We start from the raw sequence: 22,616 nt of genomic DNA on the forward strand, positions 1-22,616 counted from the left end.
TGACAGAACCAATAGAGGAAAAAACCTACTTGACCTCATCCTCACCAATCGCAGATGAATCTGTCCATGACAGTATTGGTAGGAGTGACCACCGCACAGTCCTTGTGGAGATGAAGTCCCATCTTCACACTGAGGATACTCTTCATCATGTTGTGTGTCAAATAAATTAGATTCAGAACATATCTAGCAGCTCAAAACTGGGCATTCATGAGGTGCTGTGGGCCATCAGTAGCAGCAGAATTGTATAGAATCATAATCGATAATCTTATGGCCCGACATATCCCTCATTCGACCATTACTATCAAGCCAGGGGACCAACCTTGATTCAATGAGGAGTGCAGGATAGCAGGTCAGGAGCAGCACCTGTTGTACCTAAAGATGAGGTGTCAACTCTATTGAACCACAACACAAGACTGTATGCATGCTAAACAGCTGGAGTTGCATGCTCTAGACAGAGCCAAGTGATCCCACAACCAACAGATTAGATCAAAGCTCTGCAATCCTGCCATATCCAAACATGAATTAAACAACTAACTGGAGGAGGAGGTTACCTGAACACCCCCATCTTCAAAGATCGGGGAGCCTAGTACATGAGTACAAGACAAGGCTAAAGTGCTTGCAACAGCCTTCAGCCAAAAGTGCCAAGTGGATGATCCACCTCAGCCTCCTCCTGAGTCCCCTGCCAGTCGTTGATTCGATTCACTCCACTTGGTATCAAGAAACAACTGAAGGCACTGGATACTTCAAAGGCTTTTGGGCCTGACAGTATCCTAGTTGTAGTACTGAAGACTTGTGCTCCAGACATTAAGGCAATATTTGACTGAGCATGTCATCAAGGAGCCCTAGTAAAATTGAAGTCAACAGGGATAGAAGGAAAACTTTCCACTGGCTGAAGTCATACCAGCACAATGGAAGATGGTGGTGTTTGTCAGAGCCCAGAACATTGCTGCAGGAGTTCCTCAGGGTAGTGTCCTCAGCCATCTTCAACTTCTTTATCAATGACCTTCCCACCTTCATAAGGTCAGAAGTGGGGATGTTCACTGATGATTATGATTCTATACAATTCTGCTGCTACTCCTCAGATATTGAAGCAGTCCATGTGCAAATGCAGCAAGAGCTGGGGAACATTCAGGCTTGGGCTGAATAATGGCAAGTAATGTTAGTGCCACATAAGGGCCAGACATTGACCATCTCCAATAAGAGAGAGTCTAACCATCGCCTCTGAGATGCAATGACATTACCATTGCTGATTCCCCCATCCGTCACCATCTTGGGGCTCACCATAGACCAGAAACCTAACTGGGCCAGTCACATAAATACCATGACTACAAATGCAGGTCAGAGGCTGGGTATTCTGCAGTGAGTAACTCATGTCATGACTACCCAAAGCCTGTCTACCATCTATAAGGCACAAGTCAGGAGTGTGATGGAACGCTTACCACTTGCCTGGATGAACATTGCTCCAACAACACTCAAGAAGCTCAACACCATCCAGGCCAAAGCAGCCCACTTGATTGGCACACCATCCACCACCTTAAACATTCACTCCCTCCACCACCAACACACAGTGGCAGCAGTGTGCACCATCTACAAGATGCACTGCAGTATGGTTGTCAACCCTCCAGGATTGGCTTGGAGTCTCCAGGAATTGAAGATCAATCTCCAGGACACTGCTGTGTGCAATCCTGGAGAAAAATCATAAAGGCACTAAAAAAAAAAGCTTTTTTTTTGGAAAAAAAAATTCTTTGAAAATTTCTCTACCAGATATAAAAATATTTTAAAAAGGAGGGGAAAGGCTGTTTGGCCGCTAGTCAAGCATCGTCCAATTGGGAAATGAGTCTTTTGCTTTCCAATTGACGTGGGAAGGCAGTATATCGCAAGGATGAATGTGTTGGCCAATGAATGGCTGGAGTGTAGAGACAATTCATGTGATGAAATCGCCAGGAATACATTTAATCACAGTTGGCAACCCTACTACAGCAACTCACCAAGGCTCCTTCAACAGCACCTCCCGAACCCGTAATCTCTACCACCTAGAAGGACAAGGGCAGGAGATGCATGGGAACACCTCCACCTGGAAGTTCCCCTCCAAGCCTCTCACCATCCTGAGTCGGAACTACATCACCGTTCTTTCACTGTTGCTGGCTCAAAAACCTGGAGTTCCCTCCCTAACATTATTATGGGTGTCCCTACATCACATGGACTGCAGTTGTTGAAGAAGGCAGATCACCACCACCTTCTCAAAGGTAATTAGAGATGGGCAACAAATGTCATTTCAGGCACCCAGAGTCGCTGCCTTAGTCTCATTAAAAGTGACCATGAAACTGCTGGATTGTCGTAAAAACCCAACTGGTTCAATTATGTCCCTTTAGGGAAGGAGAAACCCACCGACCTTGCTCAGTCTGAGTCTATATGTGACTCCAGACCCACATCAATAAGAGAGGTGGAGCTGATGATGCCCAGAGTGGGGATGGGCAATAAATGCCACCTGTACCAGTAATATCCACACACCCTCAGAATGAAGTAACATTAATATTATTTCAAACATCCTCGTTTGTGCTGTTTACAAGATGAATCAGAATGAAATTGATTTTTAATCTATTGGAAATGATTGAGACTCACTTTACCCCCAGGCAGAGCAGGCCCCGCCTCACGTGACCACACCGACACCACAATTAAAAAAAGCAAATTAAACTCACAGCCGCTCCGATTTTGCTCTCTAATTAATATTTTCCCTCAGGCGGCGCAGTGATTGTTATTTTATCTTTTAAAAATCGGATCTTTGTTTGTTTACGGTTTTGGCCTCCGGCACCCGGCAGTAAGCGGGATTCTGATTGGTCGCTGTGATTGAGTGGAAGATGCTGTTGTTCGGTTTGTGCGGCCGCTTGGCCCTGAGGGCCCGAGGTGGGGGGCAACCGGTGAGAGTGAGGCCGGGCCGGGAGGGGGCCCCGAGCCGATGAGGCCGGGCCGGGAGGGGGCCCCGAGCCGATGAGGCCGGGCCGGGAGGGGGCCCCGAGCCGGTGAGGCGAGGCCGGGCCGGGGGTGGGTGGGTGGGGGGGGGAGCTGGGAGCCGGTGAGGCCGGGCCGGGGGGTGGGGGGGGTTGCTGGAGGGAGGGATGTTTCACCCCAGGCCCCGGCGGCGAGCGGGAGGCGCTTTGCGAAGGCCCGAGGCGGCGAATGGACGGAAATATGTTTTTTTTTAAAAATCCAAATCTCTCCCCGGGGACAGGGGAAGAACCTGCTGCATTTCCATAGCGCCCTTTCGCCCGAACGTCTCAGGAAGCGCTTCACGGCCGAGGGAGCACTTCTTGTTTTGCAGTGTGGTCACAGCTGTGAGAAACGCAGCAGCCCGTTTCTGCACAGCAAGATCCCACAAACAGCAACCTGATACCGAGCCAGATAGTGTGTGTCGGTGATGCTGGTTGAGGAATAAATATTGGCCCCCAGAACACTGTTGGGTTAGAGGGAGGGGGTAGAGTAGAGGGGGCAAGAGGGTTTGGGCAGGGGAATGGTAGGAATTGGGGCGAAAGGATGTAAGACAGAGATTGTTGCCTTTAGGGCTGGTGCTTTGGAGTCCAGCACATGGCCACATGTCCTTGACTGTTCCACTGGTCCTTAATTAGGCTCTTAAAGGGAAGCTGTGCATTTCCCCTCTGGGAACTCACCATCCCAGGTTATATTCAGTTAGAATGTTACCAGGGTTGAGGGACACTGTAGAACAGCTAATGTGGTTCCGCTACTTAAGAAGAGTTGTAGAGATAAGCCAGGGAACTACAGGCCAGTGAGTCTCACGTCAGTGGTAGGGAAACTATTGGAGAATATTCTGAAGGAGAGAATCTATCTCCACTTGGAGAGGCAAGGTTTGATCAGAGATAGTCAGCATGGCTTTGTCAGAGGGAGGTCATGCCTGACAAATTTGATAGAATTTTTTGAGGAGGTGACCAGGTGTGTAGATGAGGGTAGTGCAGTTGATGTAGTTTATATGGATTTCAGCAAAGCCTTTGACAAGGTCCCACATGGGAGACTTATAAAGAAGGCAAATGCACATGGGATACAGGGTAGTTTGATAGGGTGGATTCAAAATTGGCTTAGTTGTAGGAGACAGAGGGTGATGACAGAAGGCTGCTTTAGTGACTGGAAGCCAGTGTCCAGTGGTGTACCACAGGTGCTGGGTCCTCTATTATTTGTCATTTATATAAACGACGTAGATGACTATGTGGGAGGCTAGGATTAGTAAGTTTGCAGATGACACAAAGCTTGGCTGGGTGGTTAACAGTGAGGTTTAGTGTCTTGGGCTACAGGAAGATAAGTGGCAGATGGGACTTAACCCTGAAAAGTGAGAGGTGATACACTTTGGAAGGAGTAATTTGAAAAGGAAGTATTCAATGAACGGCGTGACACTAGGAAGTTCTGAGGAACAAAGGGACCTTGGAGTGTGTGTCCATAGATCTCTGAAGGCGGAGGGGCATGTTAATGTGGTGGTGAAAAAGACATACGGGACACTTGCCTTTATCAATCGAGGCAGAGATTACAAAAGTAGGGAGATCATGTTGGAGTTGTATAGAACCTTGGCGAGGCCACAGCTGGAGTACTGTGTGCAGTTCTGGTTGCTACATTATAGGAAGGATGTGATTGCACTGGAGGGGGTGCAGAGGAGATTCACCAGGATGTTGCCTGGGATGAAACATTGAAGTTATGAAGAGAGGTTGGATAGACTTGGGTTGTTTTCGTTGGAGCAGAGAAGACTCAGGGGCGACCTAATCACAGTGTACAAGATTATGAGGGGCATAGACAGGATGGATAGGGAGCAGCTGTTCCCCTTAGTTGAAGGGTCAGTCATGAGGGGATATAAGTTCAAGGTGAGGGGCAGGAGGTTTAGGGGGATATGAGGAAAAACTTTTACCCAGAGGGTGGTGACGGTCTGGAATACACTGCCTGGGAGGGTGGTGGAGGCGGGTTGCCTCACATCCTTTAAAAAGTACCTGGATGAGCACTTGGCACGTCATAACATTCAAGGCTATGGGCCAAGTGCTGGTAAATGGGGTTAGGTAGGTAGATCAAGTGTTTCTCACGTGTCCGTGCAGACTCGATGGGCCGAAGAGCCTTTTCTGCACTGTGAGATTCTGTGAATGATAGTAGTGTTTAAAACCATAATAACAGTGGTTCAGGAGGAACTGTTTCCAATGGCAGATTAGTCAGTAACCAGAGGACAGAATTTTAAGATAATTGGCAAATGAACCAGAGGATTAGGTGACAGTGCTGCCTGAAGTCGCGGTGGAAGCAGATTCAATAGTAACTTTACCGGAAAAGGTAAAATTTCCAGGGCTATGGGGAAAGAGGGGTCTGGCGTGGGACTAATTGGATAGCTCTTTTAAAGAGCTGGCACAGGCATGATGGGTGAATGGTCTCCTGTGCTGTAAGATTTTATGACTACTGTGATTTTCATTTGATTGTGTAGGAGAGGGCGTTAGTCATACTGTTTTGTTCATTTTTTTTCACAGCTAAGTCGCTCGTGGAAACAATGGGGAGCAAGGAAGGGAATAAGTTCTGTTGTTACGAAAGTCTCTGCACGGTCCGGGTCAGCCTCTGTACCCAATGCTGCCACCAACCGAATCCTGGGGAAATGGATGATTGTGTGCAGCGGGATGGTTGTGGGGGCTGTGGTCCTTGGTGGAGTAACCAGGTGAGTGAAAGTCTCCTGTGGTTATAAGTACCCACTGTGAGTCATGCTTGCTTTATTTATGGCCTGTGGGAGTGGCTGGCAAGGCCATTTTTTGCCCATCTCCATTTGCCCTTGAGAAGGTGGTGGTGAGCCATCTTATGAATTAGGAGCAGGAGTAGGCCATTCGCCCCTTGATATTCAGCCGCCTTGAACCTCCTGAATCCAGCTGTTGTAGATACATCCACAGTGCTGTTAGGAAGGGGGTTCCACGATTTTGACCCAGTGACAGAGAAGGAACGGCGATATAGTTCCAACTGAGGATGGATGAGTGGCTTGGAGGGGAACTTGCAAGTGGTGGTGTTCCCATGCATTTGCTGCCCTTATACTTCTAGGTGGTAGAGGTCATGGGTTTGGAAGGTGCTGTTGAATGAGCCTTGGTGAGTTGCTGCAGTGTAACTTGTAGATGGTACGCACTGCTGCCACTGTGCGTCAGTGGGAGTGCATATTTAACATAGTGGATGGGGTGCCAATTAAGCAGATCAGGCTCTGGGATTTAAATTGCTTTTATCAGTTTTTAAATTTACTTGTGAAAGCCAGCGGTGCAGCTTTAAGGAGTGAGAAAGGGAATGTTTAGTTATGATGTTTAGCTTATAGCTTGACTCGCCCTGTCTTAATTCCTCTGCTTCATTTTATAGATGAAGTAAAATTTGCAGGGCTACAGGGAAAGAGACAGGAAGATTGGACTAATAGTATAGCTGTTTCAAAGAGCCAGCACAGGCTCAGTGGGCCGAATGATCTCTGATGTATGATTCTACAATTAAGTAATTCCTCTAGAAATCAATGAGCACAAATTATAAGAGGTGGGTCAGCAAGTTGCTTGTAAATTTCAGACTTCAGATCAATGACCTACCAGCTTTCTCTCTCTCTCTCAAGATAGTTTTGCATCTGCAACCATGACTTGTGAAGTGACTTTAGTGGTTGTGAGGACTGAGCTTCTCCCAGGTCTATATCTGAACAAACTCCACAATCCACACCAAAACAAAAACAAAAATACCTGGAAAAACTCAGCAGGTCTGGCAGCATTGGTGGAGAAGAGCACAGTTGACGTTTCGAGTCCTCATGACCCTTCAACAGAACTAAGTAAAAATAGGAAATGGGTGAAATATAAGCTGGTTTAAGGGGAGGGGTTGGGACAAGAAGAGCGAGGTAAAAGGCCAGTGATAAGTGGAGATAACCAAAAGATGTCACAGACAAAGGGACAAAGAGGTGTTGAAGATGGTGATATTATCTAAAGGAATGTGCTAATTAAGGGTAGAAAGCAGGACAAACAAGGTACAGATAGCTCTAGTGGGGGTGGGGTGAAGGAATCTAAAAAGGCTAAAAGGTAGAGATAAAATAATGGATGGAAATACATTTAAAAATAATGGAAGTAGGTGGGAAAAGAAAAATCTATATAAATTATTGGAAAAAACAAGAAGGAGGGGGGAGAAACGGAAAGTGGGTGGGGTTGGAGGAGAGAGTTCATGATCTAAAATTGTTGAACTCAATATTCAGTCCGGAAGGCTGTAAAGTGCCTAGTTGGAAGATGAGGTGCTGTTCCTCCCGTTTGCGTTGAGCTTCACTGGAACAATGCAGCAAGCCAAGGACGGACATGTGGGCATGAGAGCAGGGTGGAGTGTTGAAATGGCAAGCAACAAGGAGGTCTGGTTAATGCTTGCGGACAGACCGAAGGTGTTCTGCAAAGTGGTCACCCAGTCTGCGTTTGGTCTCTAATGTGGAGGAAACCGCATTGGGAGCAACGAATGCAGTAGACTAAGTTGAGGGAAGTGCAAGTGAAATGCTGCTTCACTTGAAAAGAGTGTTTGGGCCCTTGGATGGTGAGGAGAGGGGAAGTGAATGGGCAGGTGTTGCATCTTCTGTGGTTGCATGGTAAGGTGCCGTGGGAGGGGGTTGAGGAGTAGGGGGTGATGGAGGAGTGGACCAGGGTGTCACGGAGGGAACGATCCCTACGGAATGCCGCCGGGGGGTGGTGAAGGGAAGATGTGTTTGGTGGTGGCATCATGCTGGAGTTGGCGGAAATGGCGGAGGATGATCATTTGAATGCGGAGGCTGGTGGGGTGATAAGTGAGGACAAGGGGGACCCTATCATGATTCTGGGAGGGAGGAGAAGGTGTGAGGGCGGATGCACGGGAGATGGGCCGGACACGGTTGAGGGCCCTGTCAACCACCGTGGGTGGAAAACCTCGGTTAAGGAAGAAGGAAGACATGTCAGAGGAACTGTTTTTGAAAGTGGAATCATCAGAACAGATGCGACGGAGGCGAAGGAACTGAGAGAATGGGATGCAGTCCTTACAGGAAGCAGGGTGTGAGGAGCAGTAGTCGAAGTAGCTGTGGGAGTCAGTAAGCTTGTAATGGATATTGGTGGACAGTCTATCACCAGAAATTGAGACAGAGAGGTCAAGGAAGGGAAGGGAAGTGTCAGAGATGGACCATGTGAAAATGATGGAGGGGTGGAAATTGGAAACAAAATTAATAAATTTTTCCAAGTCCCGACGAGAGCATGAAGCAGCACCGAAGTAATCATCGATGTACCGGAGAAAGAGTTGAGGGAGGGGGCCGGAGTAGGACTGGAACAAGGAATGTTCCACATACCCCATAAAGAGACAGGCATAGCTGGAGCCCATAGCCACACCTTTTATTTGGAGGAAATGAGAGGAGTTAAAGGAGAAATTGTTCAGTGTGAGAACAAGTTCAGCCAGACGGAGGAGAGTAGTGGTGGATGGGGATTGTTCGGGCCTCTGTTCGAGGAAGAAGTGGAGAGCCACCAGACCATCCCGGTGGGGAATGGAGGTGTAAAGGGATTGGACGTCCATGGTGAAGAGGAGGCGGTTGGGGCCAGGGAACTGGAAATTGTTGATGTGATGTAGGGTGTCAGAGGAATCACGGATGTAGGTGGGAAGGGACTGGACAAGGGGAGAGAGAAGAGAGTCAAGATAGCGAGAAATGAGTTCCGTGGGGCAGGAACAGGCTGACACGATCGGTCTGCCGGGACAGTCCTGTTTGTGGATTTTGGGTAGGAGGTAGAAGCGGGCCGTCCGAGGTTGGGCGACTATCAGGTTGGAAGCTGTGGAAGGAAGATCTCCAGAGGAGATGAGGTCAGTGACAGTCCTGGAAACAATGGCTTGATGTTCAGTGGTGGGGTCATGGTCCAGGGAGAGGTAGGAGGAAGTGTCTGCGAGTTGACGCTCAGCCTCTGCGAGGTAGAGGTCAGTGCGCCAGACAACAACAGCACCACCCTTGTCAGCGGGTTTGATGACAATGTCAGGGTTGGACCTGAGAGAACGGAGTGCAGCAAGTTCAGAGACAGGTTAGAATGGGTGAGAGGAGCAGAGAAATTGAGACGACTAATGTCACGCCGACAGTTCTCAATGATTCTCTCGATCAAGAGAAGGTAAGAATCCAGAGGGAGGGGTCCAGGTGGAGGGGGAATATTGGAGGTGGGTAAAAGGATCCGTTGAACAGGGAGAGGACTCCTGCCCAAAGAAGTGAGCACGGAGATGAAGGCGGCGGAAGAAGAGTTCAGCATCGTGCTGAGCCCGAAATTCATTGAGATGAGGGTGTAAGGGTATGAAACTAAGTTCTTTGCTGTGCACTGAACGTTCAGCGTCGGAGAGGGGAAGGTCAGGGGGTATGGTGAATACACGGCTGGGGCTGGGATTGGAAGACGGGGTGGGGACAGAGGGACAGGCAGGAGTGGAGAGAAAGAGAAAAAGTTTCTTGTTCAGGCGTTGGATGAGACGAAGAATAATATGAAACTGGGAGCACGCGCAGCTTTGATAAAGGGTGCGGCGGTGCTGCTGTAGGGAGAGATCGAGTGTGTTCATATGGTGGCGCATGGCACTGAGTGTGGATCTCAGAATGCGACGAGAACAGCAGTCCGAGGAGCTTTGTATGTCCCGGAGATACTTGTAATCCTGGGTGGGTTTGAAACATGAGGGGTGGAACTTCAGTTGAAATCCACGTGGGGTAAGTCGGAGACGGAGACAGTCACTGAGAAAGGACACATGGCTGTGAAAGCGGGTTTTAGTAAACACCTTGTCAAACACCAGGAGAAAAGTGGAAAGCAATGAAGGTGAACAAGGCAAAAGAGAGATACGAAAATCCTGACGGAGAGAAGAACAAAACTTCTTCAAGGTAGGCATTCCTTGAAGAGAAGTGGCAGTCAATTAAACACAGAGATAAAAACAAAGAACTGCGGATGCTGGAAATCCACAATCCACAGCTAGGGGGAGCTAAATGGTCATTCAAGTTTCTTCCCTCTGACCTGCCACCAGAATTTAGGAAACATTTGGTCTCTGCCTGGGATTTTCCAGCGACAGTGCTGCAGAGTTGGTATGTTGTAACTGGGGAAAGAAGCTATACTTATGCTGCCCCCCAAGATGCATTCTCATTCCAAAATCTTGTCCTAGTGACCTTTTTGCGTGAACCAAATAGTGGGAATGTCACAGCTCAGCTACTTGTCATGCACTAATTGTTACCTCAGCTTAAGATAAACTAATTCAGCACCGGTCAGAATGGACTCTGGACTCTGCCTAGCTCAGTATGAGCCTGGGCCTTGTTTTAATCTTCACTAAACCAGTAAACTTAAAAGTTTACTGCATTCTCTCTCTTTGCTTTTCCTGTCCTAGCTTGTGGAAAATTATTCTTGCTCATTTTCTAATTGTGCTATCAATCTGATACAATATAAACAGTAAAAGATGGGAAAAGACATTCTGGTCCCACACCATTGTGATACCTTGTGTATCACAATATATATCTCCTCGCCTCACTCAGAACACTTTTGGGTCCCATTCTTGGAAAGTTGAAAAATCGGATTAAAAACCTGGACCAATTTGGGGAAACAAAATCTGGGCTGTTTCCATCCAATCATCCCCACCCTCTACGCAATAGAAACTAGTCCAGAAGATCACTCACCACATAGAGCAATCAAGTACCTATCTTTTGGACAAGAAGATCTCATTCTTGCCTTGAAGGAATCGGGGGGTGGGGGTGAGAGAGTGATAGTTAGAGCCTTGACCTACAAGCAGTCAGGTGTCCTTTCTATTTTTCATTTCCAGTTAAATGTTTGTTTTCCAGCAGCTTTTAATGTTTCCCAACAATGATTTATTCTGTCCCACTATTTGTGAATATTAATATTAAAATTCTGGAACTCCCTAACAGCACTGTGGGTGTACCTACATCACATGGACTGCAGCGGTTCAAGAAGACAGCTCACCACCACCTTCTCAAGGGCAATTAAGCATGAGCAATAAATGCTGGCCCAGCCAGCAATGCCCTGATCCCATGAGTGAATAAAAGAAACATTAGGCTGGTGAAGCTAGACAGGTATTTTGAATAACTGGGTGTCTGGCCAGCTTTCTTTATCATTTAGTTGCTAAGCAGCATGCACGGTGGCAAACCTTTCAAATGCCTAATTTCAGTAGCGTGTGCAACCTTGAATGCAAGAAACATAAACCGTTCAACCATAGATTCAGCACTTCCAAAACGGGATTGTACTTGGCAAGCATTTTGGGTGGTATAACACTAGGGTGTAGTTCTGCTGGATACGTTGGGAATAATTTGAGGAGATGAGGTGAAGATCATTGCATGACAAAGTGTTGATTCTGTGCTGATTTCCAGAGGATGTGACGATTGTATGCTTGCTGAGCACTGAGAGAACTGTAAGAGCTTTCCTTCCTTTTCCACAGGCTGACTGAGTCTGGCTTATCAATGGTAGACTGGCACCTCATCAAGGAAATGAAGCCCCCAAGCACTCAGGCAGAATGGGAAGCCGAGTTTCAGAAGTACCAGCAGTTCCCAGAATTTAAGATGTAAGTCGCCTTGGCAACATCTATCCCTCGACATGTTTGTCTGCAATGCTTTGTAGATCAATACAGCGATCCCCTCTCAGCCTCGGGCATGCTCCCCTCTAACACCTCGCCTCTGAGTCAAAAGATTGTGGGTTCACTTACTACTCCAGAAATTTGCGCGCACAGTCCAAGCTGCAACCCCCAGTGCAGTACTGAGGGAGTGCTGCACTGTCGGAGGTGCAGTCTTTCAGATGAGATACTAAACCAAGACCTCGCTCTGTCCTTTGTGGTGGATTTAAAAGATTTGTAGCACTGTTTCGAATAAAATCAGAGGAGTTATTCCCGGTATGTCCAGGCCATCATTTATCCCTTGATCAACATTATCTGGGCATTGCTGTTGTGGGATCTTGCTGTGTGCAAATTGGCTGCTGCATTTCCTACATTACAACAGTGACCACACTTCAAAAGTACTTCATTGATTGTAAAGCACTTGCAGAGGTCCTGAGGTTATGAAGGATGCTATAGAAACACAAGTCTTATTATTTATTACCCAGTGTGACGTTTTACTTCCCCACTACAGTCACGTCTGTAGCCTCTCTGAGAGACATTGTGGGCAGTTTTTGTTGCCAAGGTATCCTTGCCTGCTTAGGTCTGGGTTGAGACAGTACAGAACTGATTTCACAAGGAGATCCATGTAGGCCCTAGACGGGTGAAGTTTCTACTGCATCAGCCTTGGCTGTTATGAACGAAGATCCCTGAAGCGTCAATGCCTAACTCTCAGTCTGAAGAAACCCACCATTGTTCCATATACATAGAAGCTGTACATTTAACTCTGCTCCCTTGTCAGTGTTTATTCACGTCACAATTGCAGTGTATAGAAGTTCTGTTGCATTACAGTTAAAGTGAAGGTCCATGTTATTGCTGGCAATGCACTGGAGCATCAATGAACTCAGCTATAGTGATCAGGGACATGGGTTCAAAACCCCTGTGGGTCTCAGTAAAGAATCCAATTTTCAATTGTAGGATTGTGGTTATATGTCATTACATCACAAAACATCTTGTATCATAGAATGGTATAGCATTAGAGGCCATTGTGCCTGTGCTAGCTTTTAAGGTTATCCAATTAGTCATTCAAGTGCTTCAAACATATATCCAATTCCTTTTTAAATTGAATCTGTTTCCACCATCCTTTCAGGCAAAGTCTTCCAGATCATCATAACTTGTCACATGAATTCTCTCTGTCGTCCTCTGTGGCTCTTGTGCTAGTTACCTTAAATCTTACCCGTGTTCTTGCACTCTCCCCACTGCCCTTTCCCCAACCTTGTACCTGACCAAGTTCAGTGATTGGGAGTTTAATTTTTGGACCTCTCCATTGTCCTGTAAGTTCCATTATATGCTGGTGGGGAGCGCAGATTGAGCCTCAACAATAGGTTGGCTAATGGAGGCTCCGCTGTTTTCTTCAGCAACCCCATCCCCAGATCCCATCACTTTTCAACATGACCTTTATTATGGGCGCTCGACTTTTCCTCCTGTTTCTGAATGAAAAAAATAGTGTCTCTGAAGCTTGCGAAATAATGTGGAGGGTGGTTTGACGTTCTTTCTAGCGTCCAAATTAGTAAATGGTCATTATTATTCATCCTAGCAACAGTCTGCAAGCACCGGTCTATGTTTACTCACCCTCACCTGGATCTGTGTTGCTTCCTTCAGATTAAATCATGACATGACTTTAAATGAGTTTAAGTTCATCTGGCACATGGAGTATTCCCATCGGATGTGGGGTAGGGCAGTGGGGCTGGCCTACATCCTGCCTGCCATCTACTTCTGGAGGAAGGGCTGGCTCTCCAGGAGCTTGAAACTGCGGGTGGCAGGCCTCTGTGGATTCGTGTGTTTCCAGGTAGGTGAAGGTCTGAGTCGTGCCTGACTGGGAGACCAGTTTACATCGTGAGAGATTGAAAAGGATGGCCTGGAGAGAGAAAGAAAGTTAATGTTTCAGGTCTGTGACCTTTTGTCAGAACATGGGCCTCTTTTTCTCTCTCTCTCTCCACGAACTTTAGCTAGCCTATTGCATGTTCTCCAGCATTTTCTGTGTTTTTTTCAGATTTCCTGCATCAGCAGTGTTTTTCCTTTTGTATTCTAAGGTTGATGTTCAGGTTTTGGCGTTTCCAAAATGAAAGCATCTCGGTTCTGATCTTAACTGGGGAGTTGGTCTGTATTACGGAATGGTGGAGTTTCTTTATATACCCTTGGTGATTAGGCAGCCCCCACTGCGGTGATTAGCTGGTAGATGCATTATCCATTGGAGTATACAGCATCGGAAAGTCCTAGGTTCGGCTCAGTGGCCTGCGCTGAGAAAGCTGATCCAGGGAGTTGTTGGGGGAACACTGGGATGGTGCTGCTACTGGCACGGGTACACTAATTAGGAGGGAGAAAATTAACCAGGATTCCCTCCCCTGATTTTCATCTGGCGGTGATTGCTCCCCTGTCCCTTTACTGGAAATGGGTACTCAGGGTTAAACGAATAATTCCACCAAAAAACCAAAACAGTTGAGTTGGCGAGGCTGACCCTCTGAACACGGAATTTGGAACTGGAGCTTCACCTACCTAAGAACAAAAGAAGAACGAGTAGGCCATTCAGTTCCACCATTTAATAAGATTATGGCTGATATGATTGTGGTCTCAACTCCACTTTTCTGCCTGTCCCCATAACACTCAATTCCCTTGCAGATCAAAAATCTGTCTAACTGAGCCTTGAATATATTCAGTGACCCAGCCTCCACTGCTCTCTGGGGAAGAGAATTCCAAAGACTAACAACACTCTGAGGGAAAAAATTCCTCCTCCTATCCTTTAAATGGGAGACCTCTTATTTTGAAACTGCACTCCCTAGTTCTAAATTCCCCCACAATGGAAAACCTCCTCAAAACCAGGCTGTACAGTCTAGTTCGTTAAAGGAGAGCAGCAAGTTCCCTTCCATTGTCCTGACCAACATTCTTCGTCAGGGAATAGCATTGAAAACAGCTGGTCATTTATCTCATTGCTGTTTGTGGATTGTTGCCGGTTTACCTTGCTTTTTGCACTTCAAAATTAACATGGCTTGTAGGAGATTACTGCATTTTGACAACATTATAAATTACTAGAAATACAAGTGTTTTATGTAGGATTGTGAAAATGGACTGTGCTTAGTCAGGACAGCTGTGGCATGGAGGAATGGGGAGAACGGATAACGGCAGAAGACGAGGTTTTGAGTTCTGTTGTTCGCTTTGAGGCTTGTTGAAAATGTATTGCAAACCTTAGGAACATTGTGAGATAGAAGTGGGGAAAAAATTGGCCTTTTTATTTTTAAAGGCACAATGTCGCGTCCGGACTACATTTCAGAAACTTGGGGAGCACAGGAGAAAAAACAAACTGTTCTGTACAAACAGAATCAAATGTGAACTGGTGGCGAAAAGGACTTGTTTGAGGTCTGAATGAGCCTGGGCACGGTGCAGATGTGCAAAGCTGTTGGAAATCTGAAACGAAGGCAGAAAACTGCACCGCAAGTCGCTCAGAATCCAAACACAAAATATGCATGTTTATCAGAATTTTGTACTCCACCCAACGCATTACTGCCTTCTCTCTCATTCGGGCGTTGACAACCTGCTATGCATCCTCAGCATCTTTCTGCTTCTAATCCTAGAAAACTGTTTTCCCTTTCACAGTCATCTGATCTCTCGGTGTTTTATCGCCTCACCTTGTTGTTTCTCCTTAGGGTTTGCTGGGTTGGTACATGGTGAAGAGCGGTTTGGAGGAGAAGAAGGATTCGCATGACATACCCCGGGTCAGCCAGTATCGCCTGGCTGCACATCTTGGATCTGCACTGATACTATACTGTGCCAGTCTGTGGACTGGCCTGACTCTGCTCCTGACCCCAAACCAGGTACTGCTTCTTTAACCAACTCCCAATCTCATTTACAATTTTAAGATAAAATACAGTCAAAAATCATGCTTTGATATTTTAGAGCAGGTGAGGCAAGGATATTCTTTTAAATTCATTCTGTGGATGTCACTGGCCAGGCCAGCATTTATTGTCCATCCACAAGTGCCCTTGAGAAGGTGGTGGTAAGTCATCTTGAACTCCTGCGGTCATGTTGTGAAGGTACACCCGCTGTGCTGTTAAGGAGGGAGTTCCAACATATTGACCCAGCAATAGTGAAGGAACAGCCAATGCATTTCCAAGTCGGGATGGTAAGTGTGAGAGGTGGAGGGTATCTTGCATAGTGGTGGTGTTCCCATGTGTCTACTGTCTGTGTTCTTGCAAGAGGTCATAGGTTTGGAAGGTGCTGTCAAAGGAGCCTTGGCGCAGTGCCTCTTGTAGATGGTACACACAGCTGCCACTGTGCGCCAGTGGTTGAGGGAGTGAATGTTTAAGGTGATGGATGGGGTGCCAATCAAGCAGGTTGCTTCATCTTGGGTGGGGTTGAGCTTCTTGAAGGTTGTTGGAGTTGCACTCACCCTGGCAAGTGGAGAGTATTCCATCACACTCCCGTGCCTTGGTGGACAGGCTTTGGGGAATCGAGAGGTGAGTTACTCGCTGCAGAATTCCCAGACTGTGACCTGCTCTTGTAGCTGCAGTATTTATGTAACTGACTGGCAGAGTGATGGTGTAAGCTGCATTGGTACTTCAGTGTGCCGGTGTATTCCATGATACTGGGGCTTGCACCCAGGAAGAGGACAGAATTTGTTTTTTGTTTTTTTAAAACATAAAGCTGTGAGGTGGTATGTGCATTGAATTTGTTGAGTTTATTAAGTTTTAATCGCTTTATATTGAAAATTCTTTCAGATTTAGTTAATGGGAGAAGTGAGATCAGAAACATCACAAATAGAAAGTGAAAGGGGAAAAGCAGGAATATCCAACGTCTTTGGGCTAAATAGATATGCCTCCATTTTTAAACTTTTAAATCCATGTTTCCATTAATTTGCTTTTTTCTCCAGCTACAGGTGTGAATAGTTCTTTGATTTAGGGAAGTGTTGAACAGCACTGATCAAAGGCCTTTGTAACCCTCCAGAAATGTGAAATTTCATACAGGACAAATCAGCAAGTTTGTGATATCAGCACAAGTTGAAACCAACTGGTCATTGTGGGCTAGATTGTCAGGAATGCATGCAGGGAAATAAATAGAATAATGGAAATGACACATGGTTCCAGAGTTAAACATCAGGCCCATCTGCATCCCTATACACTGCCCCATCAATGTGCATTTGTTCCAATCTCAGAAGAGCAGCTTCTACTTCAGCTGTGTGGCATTTCTATCGCCTGTGCAGTAGTCACAGCCTCTTAAGTGAAACTGGCAATTAGAACTAAATTACGGAATGAATTTTGATGCCTGGATTTAGCTGAAACATGTTGCTGTCAGGTGCATGTGCATGCTTTTAATTCAAACTCTTTGTTAACACAGATGCCCAATACTGGCCGGCTGCTACTGTTGAGGAGGTTTGCTCGTGGGACTGGGGGATTGATATTCATTACAGCGCTGTCAGGTAAAGAACTGTCTGTACTGGTGACTGGTCAAACTATAAAGAGATGAGGTAGCTTTGGCGTTCGATAACATAAAATCAAATGGGCTGAAAGGCCACCTTCACTCTGATTCACAGATCTCAGTGGAGGATGAACAGGCTGAGCTGAAGAATCTGGAAATACCAGCAGAGAGCCAACTGATGGGTTTCAAAAGGTGGAAGAGACAATATACAAGGGCTGCATCTCAGTCAGGTTGGGGGGAACGGGCACATGGTCAGAACACAAGAAGTCATCAGTAGGAGAAAGGGATTCGAAAAGAGCTCCAAAATAGAAGGGAATTACTGGAATATGACTTGGGGAATTAAGGAGATAGTTCCATGATGATGCTGTTTCTTCTGCACAGTCTTAATATCACCTACTTCTGGTCAATATCCTTTGATCAACCTCTGCCCACCCCCCGACCAACCACCCCACACACACACACACCAGCTGGAAGTGTAGGTGTGTGAATGGACAGTGTCCCTAAACTGGGCATCTGGGTGTTCGCTAATACTCACTAAATGCAGCCACACATGAAAAAGCAATACAGTGGGTAAAATTTCACATATAACTACTGGGTAGATATAGAGAAACTATTTTCACTGGTTGGGGACTCCAGGGACTAATCTAAAAATTAGAACTAGACCTTTCAGAAGTGAAGTTAGGAAACACTTCTACACACAAAGGCTGGTAGAAGTTTGAAACATTCTTTCACTAATGGCTTTTGATGCTAGATCAGTTGTTAGTTTTAGATCTGCGATTGATGGATCAAAGATATTAAGGGATATGGGGCAACGGTGGGTATATGGAGTTAGGATGAGGATCAGCCATGATCAAATTGAAGGGTAGGACAGGCTCAAGAAGCTGAATGGCATCCTGCTGTTCCTATGGACCAGTTGGAATTGGTGCCTTGCAGAGAGAGCTTCAGGAAATTAGCGGATTTTTCCTGCTGAAAGCCAGTTAAATTCAGGGGAGGGGGATCTGCGCTCGGACTGAAGTCAAACTGATTATGCTGGTGTATTTGTTTGCACTGATGTTTATTACAATAATGATAACTAAAGACAAGGCAGCAATAAAGCACTTAATAAATACATGAAGCGCCCCAACTTTTGATTTTGAAGGTATTCACTTTTGTGTTGGTGGCATCAAGAACTGCAAGGATGGTTTCATGTGGTTTACTTATCCTCCTCCCATTTCTTTTGTCACCAATTCCTGCTCAAAATGCTGAATTTCACCAGAGTAATGGTTCCAAACTGTCCCCTTGGACCTGACCCAATCCATCCTTCCCAGTGACTGAGTATAGTTGGCAGTGATGTGGCTGCAATTGTCCAGGAGAAAGGAGTGTGATGGAAAACTCACCAGACTCGAGCCTTGTAAATGGTGAAGAGGCTTTGAGACAATCAGGAAGTGAGTCCCTCATCAGGGTACCCAGTTTCTGACTTGCTGTAACTTGCATAAACAGTGTTGAAAAGATTTCCAGTTAAGTTTCTGATCAGAGTGACTTCCAACTAATTGGTGGATGCAGACTCATCAGTGGTATATTGGTGGAAGAAATATTACTTGTCATTTGTCAGTCCAGACCTCAGTGTTGTACTACTATGGGCTGCTCATTTTCAGCAGAGTTATGAATGGAGCTGTACATTAGAATTATCAACATGTGGCTTATGATGGAGAGGTTGAACTGAAGACAGTGTCCTGTGTGCAGTGATATCCTGGGGCTGTAACCATTGGCTTCCCAGCAACCATAATTGTCTTTCTCTGTACCACAGCCACAGGAGGCGTCTCCCTTTTACTTCCATTTCCCTCAGGTTTGCAAGGCTCCTTGTTGCCATCCATATATAATGGTGGTAGAGTGGTTATATTACTGGACTGGTAATCCAGATGCCTGTTAATGATCCAGAGACATGAGTTCAGATTCCACCATGACAGCTGGGGAACTTAAACTCCCTTAATAAATAAATCTGCAATAAAAAGTTAGTATCAGTAATGATGACCAAAAAACTACTAGACTGTCATTTAAAACCCATCCGGTTCACTAATGTCCTTATCCAGTCTGACCTACGTGTGACTCCAGACCCACAGCAATGTGGTTAACTCCTAGCTGCCCTCTGAAATAGCCTAGCAAGCCACAGAGTTATCAAGGAGGTGACGCACCACCACCTTCTCAAGGGGCAGTTAGGGATGAGCACTAAGTACTGGTCTTTTAATACTGCCACTGCCTTGTTACTTTTGATTATGAAAATAGTGCTGGGGGTATGAAATGCAGAGTGTAGTGGGAGTCTGGTCTTTGGAAGCCCTGCAGCAGGACTTGATTTGTGGTAGTCTGATTAAATGTGTTTTCTCTTCTATCTTTCTGTAGGTGCTTTTGTTGCTGGACTGGATGCTGGACTTGTCTATAATTCTTTCCCCAAGATGGGAGAGCGTTGGCTGCCTGACGACCTTTTAGCCTTTTCCCCAGTTCTCCGAAACTTCTTGGAGAACCCAACCACTGTTCAGTTTGACCACAGAATCCTGGTAACTATTTTTAAACTGAATGTAAGCTTGGCATCAGATTCTTCCATTACCGATTCACTCCCACCCAATGGAATTTTGTAATTATTACATGGTAAAGTAGGTCCCAGTAGGACAGCGTGAACCAACGCCTTCTCAAATCATCCAGTTGTCAACCCTGCAGATGGTTTCTTGAATCTTTTCCTGGTCTGAGCTGCTCCTGCCTAAGCTGACTGTACGAGGCACTATAATTAGCTTTAGTAGTGTGGTGGGGAGAGAGAGAGAGACGAGACCCACCAGGGACCTTGCTCCTGATCTCTGTCCAGTGATCTCTTGTGGACAAAATTGGCTCGGTTAATGCTCTCCACAAGTTTCAACCAAGAGGAGATTTCTTAAAATAAAAGTTACAATTCTGACTTGCATGCTGTCATCAGTGCAAAAGTGTCACAGCCTTTTTTGCTGATGTTGCTCTGTAATGTGTTTCGCAATATATACAGGGTGGATGCAGATGTTGAGAGCCTCAGCTCCACAATCCTGAAGGGTGCATAATTAGCATGCACTCCAGGGAGAATGTTCAAAATTGTTGCAACAGTAACTATTTTAAATATAAAAACACCTAAAACAAGTATTTTGCCACTGGCACACATCATGGAAATGGAATGGTGCAGATGAATGCTTTTTAGTACTGAATACCTTTTGGAACTTGTACACATGCTAACTTCTGTAGGTTGTTGGGTAAGGTGTGATCTGCAGCACAGACTTCAGTTATTGAGTCCAATCCTGTTTTTGTTTCAAGCTCCTCCTAATGAGTGGAGAGGTGTGTGTCTTGTCGGGTTGTTGCCTCAGTGACCATTCTAACTCTGTAATTATCCGTGTCTTGTCAGGGTGTTTCCTCAATGATGGCAGTGACCATTCTCTACGCGCTTTCTCGCAGGGTACCTATGCCCCGGAGGACTAAAGTGGCAATATCATCCCTGCTGGCCATGGTTTACATGCAGGTAATGGGGGCAGTGACAGTCTTTAGGATTAGCTTTTTAAAAAATTAATTCTTGGGAGATGGGTATCACTGGCAAGGCTGGCTTTAAAGCCCATCCCTAATTGCCCTGATTTGTTTCAATTGAGTATCTTGCTAGGCCACTTCAAGGGGCAGTTAAGAGTTGACCATATTGGTGTGAGACTGGAGTCACATATTGGCCAGACTGGGTAAGGACAGCGGGTTTTTTTTCCTGGAGGGAGTTAGTGAACCAGTTGATCATTTAACAATGATCTGATGTCTCCATAGTCACTCTTACTGCAGACCAGTTTTTAAAGTAAATTCAAATTCTTAGTGTCCACGTTGGGATTTGAACTCTCAATCTCTGGATTATTATCACCAATAATGTAACTATTACTGTACTGTACCCAGTAAACTCATTGCTGGGGGTTGGGGAGCAAGAGCTGAGGCAGGTCTCCACATTCTAGCATTTGATGCTTAAAGCAAATGCCTGTGTCATTTCTAGAATAGCTGCAGATGGTGAGCTGTCTGTTATGGAACCAGGCTATTGGGATCACCGACTCCATCCCTGAGCTTTGCTCTTGACTCTACTCCAGTTGGTCTCAGCACCTATGGGTTTGAAGGAACATTGGCAAGAAATGCGCTCCTTGTTATTCAGTGAACCACAACCTGGACTCTGAGCGGGTGCGGGACCTGGTGTGAGCTATTATAGCCTTTGGGCAGAATTCATTAGGCTCAGAAGGAGGGTGAAAATCAAGAGGATATGTAATTGATGGTGTGTGTGGTTTTGCATTCTGAAATTGCGTTGCACTGATTTGAGGATTATATCTTTCTGGTCCTGTTTTAGGCTGCTCTGGGAATCAGCACTCTGCTGCTCTACGTCCCCACTCCTCTGGCAGCCGCACACCAATCAGGATCCCTGGTGCTGCTCAGCCTGGCACTCTGGTTGCTCCATGAGCTCCGCAGGATCCCAAAGTGAAGCAAGAGACTAGCTGAGCCTGTTCCTTTCAACAAACGAGATCCCGGGTCAGGATCCGACAGAAATGCCTACTGCGACACTTATGCACTTTCATTTCTACAAAGTTTGTTTGTGAGAGCAATGATCGATTGAACTATTTACTCTATACTTGAATATTGGAGAGTGGATTGGTTTCTGATTGAGATCTCTATATACATACAGCCTTGGTCTGGCTGTAAAGCTGGTCATTTTGCTCTGGTTTCTCCCTGGTGGATGCCACTTTATTATTACTTCAGGTGGCCCTGCCTTTTGCATGGGGGTGAGGAGAGAGATAGAAAGTATTTAATGCTGTTACATTCTTTTCTGGCTCAAATCATTGACCAACGCCTGTGTGTGGACCACATGGTTAGACTAGAAATGCTATGGGCCTATTGCTGATCTAATTGACATTAATTTTGACCCAGGTAATGTTGCACTTGCTACCAGTTGGTCACTGGTTTTTATTCAGTTGTACTGTACCATATACTACAATCACAAGCCTTACATGCTTTAATATTGCTTTCAATCCACTCCTCCCTTTGAACTGCTCCCACTGCCCTCAGCACCACTGACCTGCCCCCACCAGTAATCCACTTTGACATTTGCAACTAGAAATCATCTCCAGACACAACCCAACTTTAGCACTATTGAGTGTTTGTTTATTATTGGGTGTTTTGCATTATTCTTGGAAAGTATCACACACCACACAGAAATACAACAATAGTTTAAGGATTAATCAATTGGAAAGTAACCAGAGATCAATAAAGCCAATGCTCCTTTTAGACATTTCTTGTGTATTGTGAATAATCTAACATTTCAAAAGCAATATTTGTTTTTAAATTAAACTTTTCTCTCCAATATGTTCTCAGAGAATAGTGTTCTTATTCTGGGCCCTGACTTCTTTTGTTTTCTCCTGACTAGCAGCAACAACCTCAGTATTTACAAAATCAAAATACAACAGAAGCTGGAAATCTGAAGTAAAGACAAAATGCTGGAAATACTCAGCAGGTCTGGAACCACCTGTGGAGAGAGAAACAAAGTTAATGTTCAGGTCAATGGCCTTTCATCAGTGCTCTCAGTATTCACTCTGTCC

General features: G+C 45.8%; 2 protein-coding genes across 6 annotated transcripts in view; one reads left to right on the top strand and one right to left on the bottom strand.

Annotated features, from left to right (window-relative positions):
• The window catches only part of cutc (cutC copper transporter homolog (E. coli)), a 24,714-nt gene extending 21,879 nt beyond the window's left edge, over window positions 1–2,835 (bottom strand). The window contains exon 1 of one of the 4 annotated variants that reach the window (XM_078565060.1): window positions 2,700–2,835. The gene's annotated coding sequence lies outside the window, so the exon portion shown is untranslated. Of the gene's footprint in view, window positions 1–2,622 lie in introns of all 4 variants that reach the window. The other 3 variants (XM_078565057.1, XM_078565061.1, XM_078565058.1) reach the window with 3 other exon arrangements.
• On the top strand, window positions 2,789–22,383 carry cox15 (cytochrome c oxidase assembly factor COX15). Of its 2 annotated transcripts, none has more exons than XM_078565055.1 (9): window positions 2,789–2,918; window positions 5,502–5,683; window positions 11,410–11,532; window positions 13,219–13,405; window positions 15,258–15,425; window positions 16,945–17,026; window positions 19,402–19,556; window positions 20,417–20,530; window positions 21,374–22,383. In XM_078565055.1, the coding sequence occupies exons 1-9, from the start codon at window positions 2,859–2,861 to the stop codon at window positions 21,503–21,505; spliced, it is 1,203 nt and encodes a 400-aa protein (XP_078421181.1). In that variant the 5' UTR covers window positions 2,789–2,858; the 3' UTR covers window positions 21,506–22,383. The 2 variants fall into 2 exon arrangements, with proteins under 2 accessions (XP_078421181.1, XP_078421180.1); XM_078565054.1 differs by having other exon boundaries at window positions 2,856–2,924.
• The last annotated feature ends 233 nt before the right edge of the window (window positions 22,384–22,616 follow it).

Source organism: Cetorhinus maximus, chromosome 20, assembly GCF_964194155.1.
Source record: "Cetorhinus maximus chromosome 20, sCetMax3.hap1.1, whole genome shotgun sequence".
In the NCBI taxonomy this organism is placed as follows: Eukaryota; Metazoa; Chordata; class Chondrichthyes; order Lamniformes; family Cetorhinidae; genus Cetorhinus; species Cetorhinus maximus.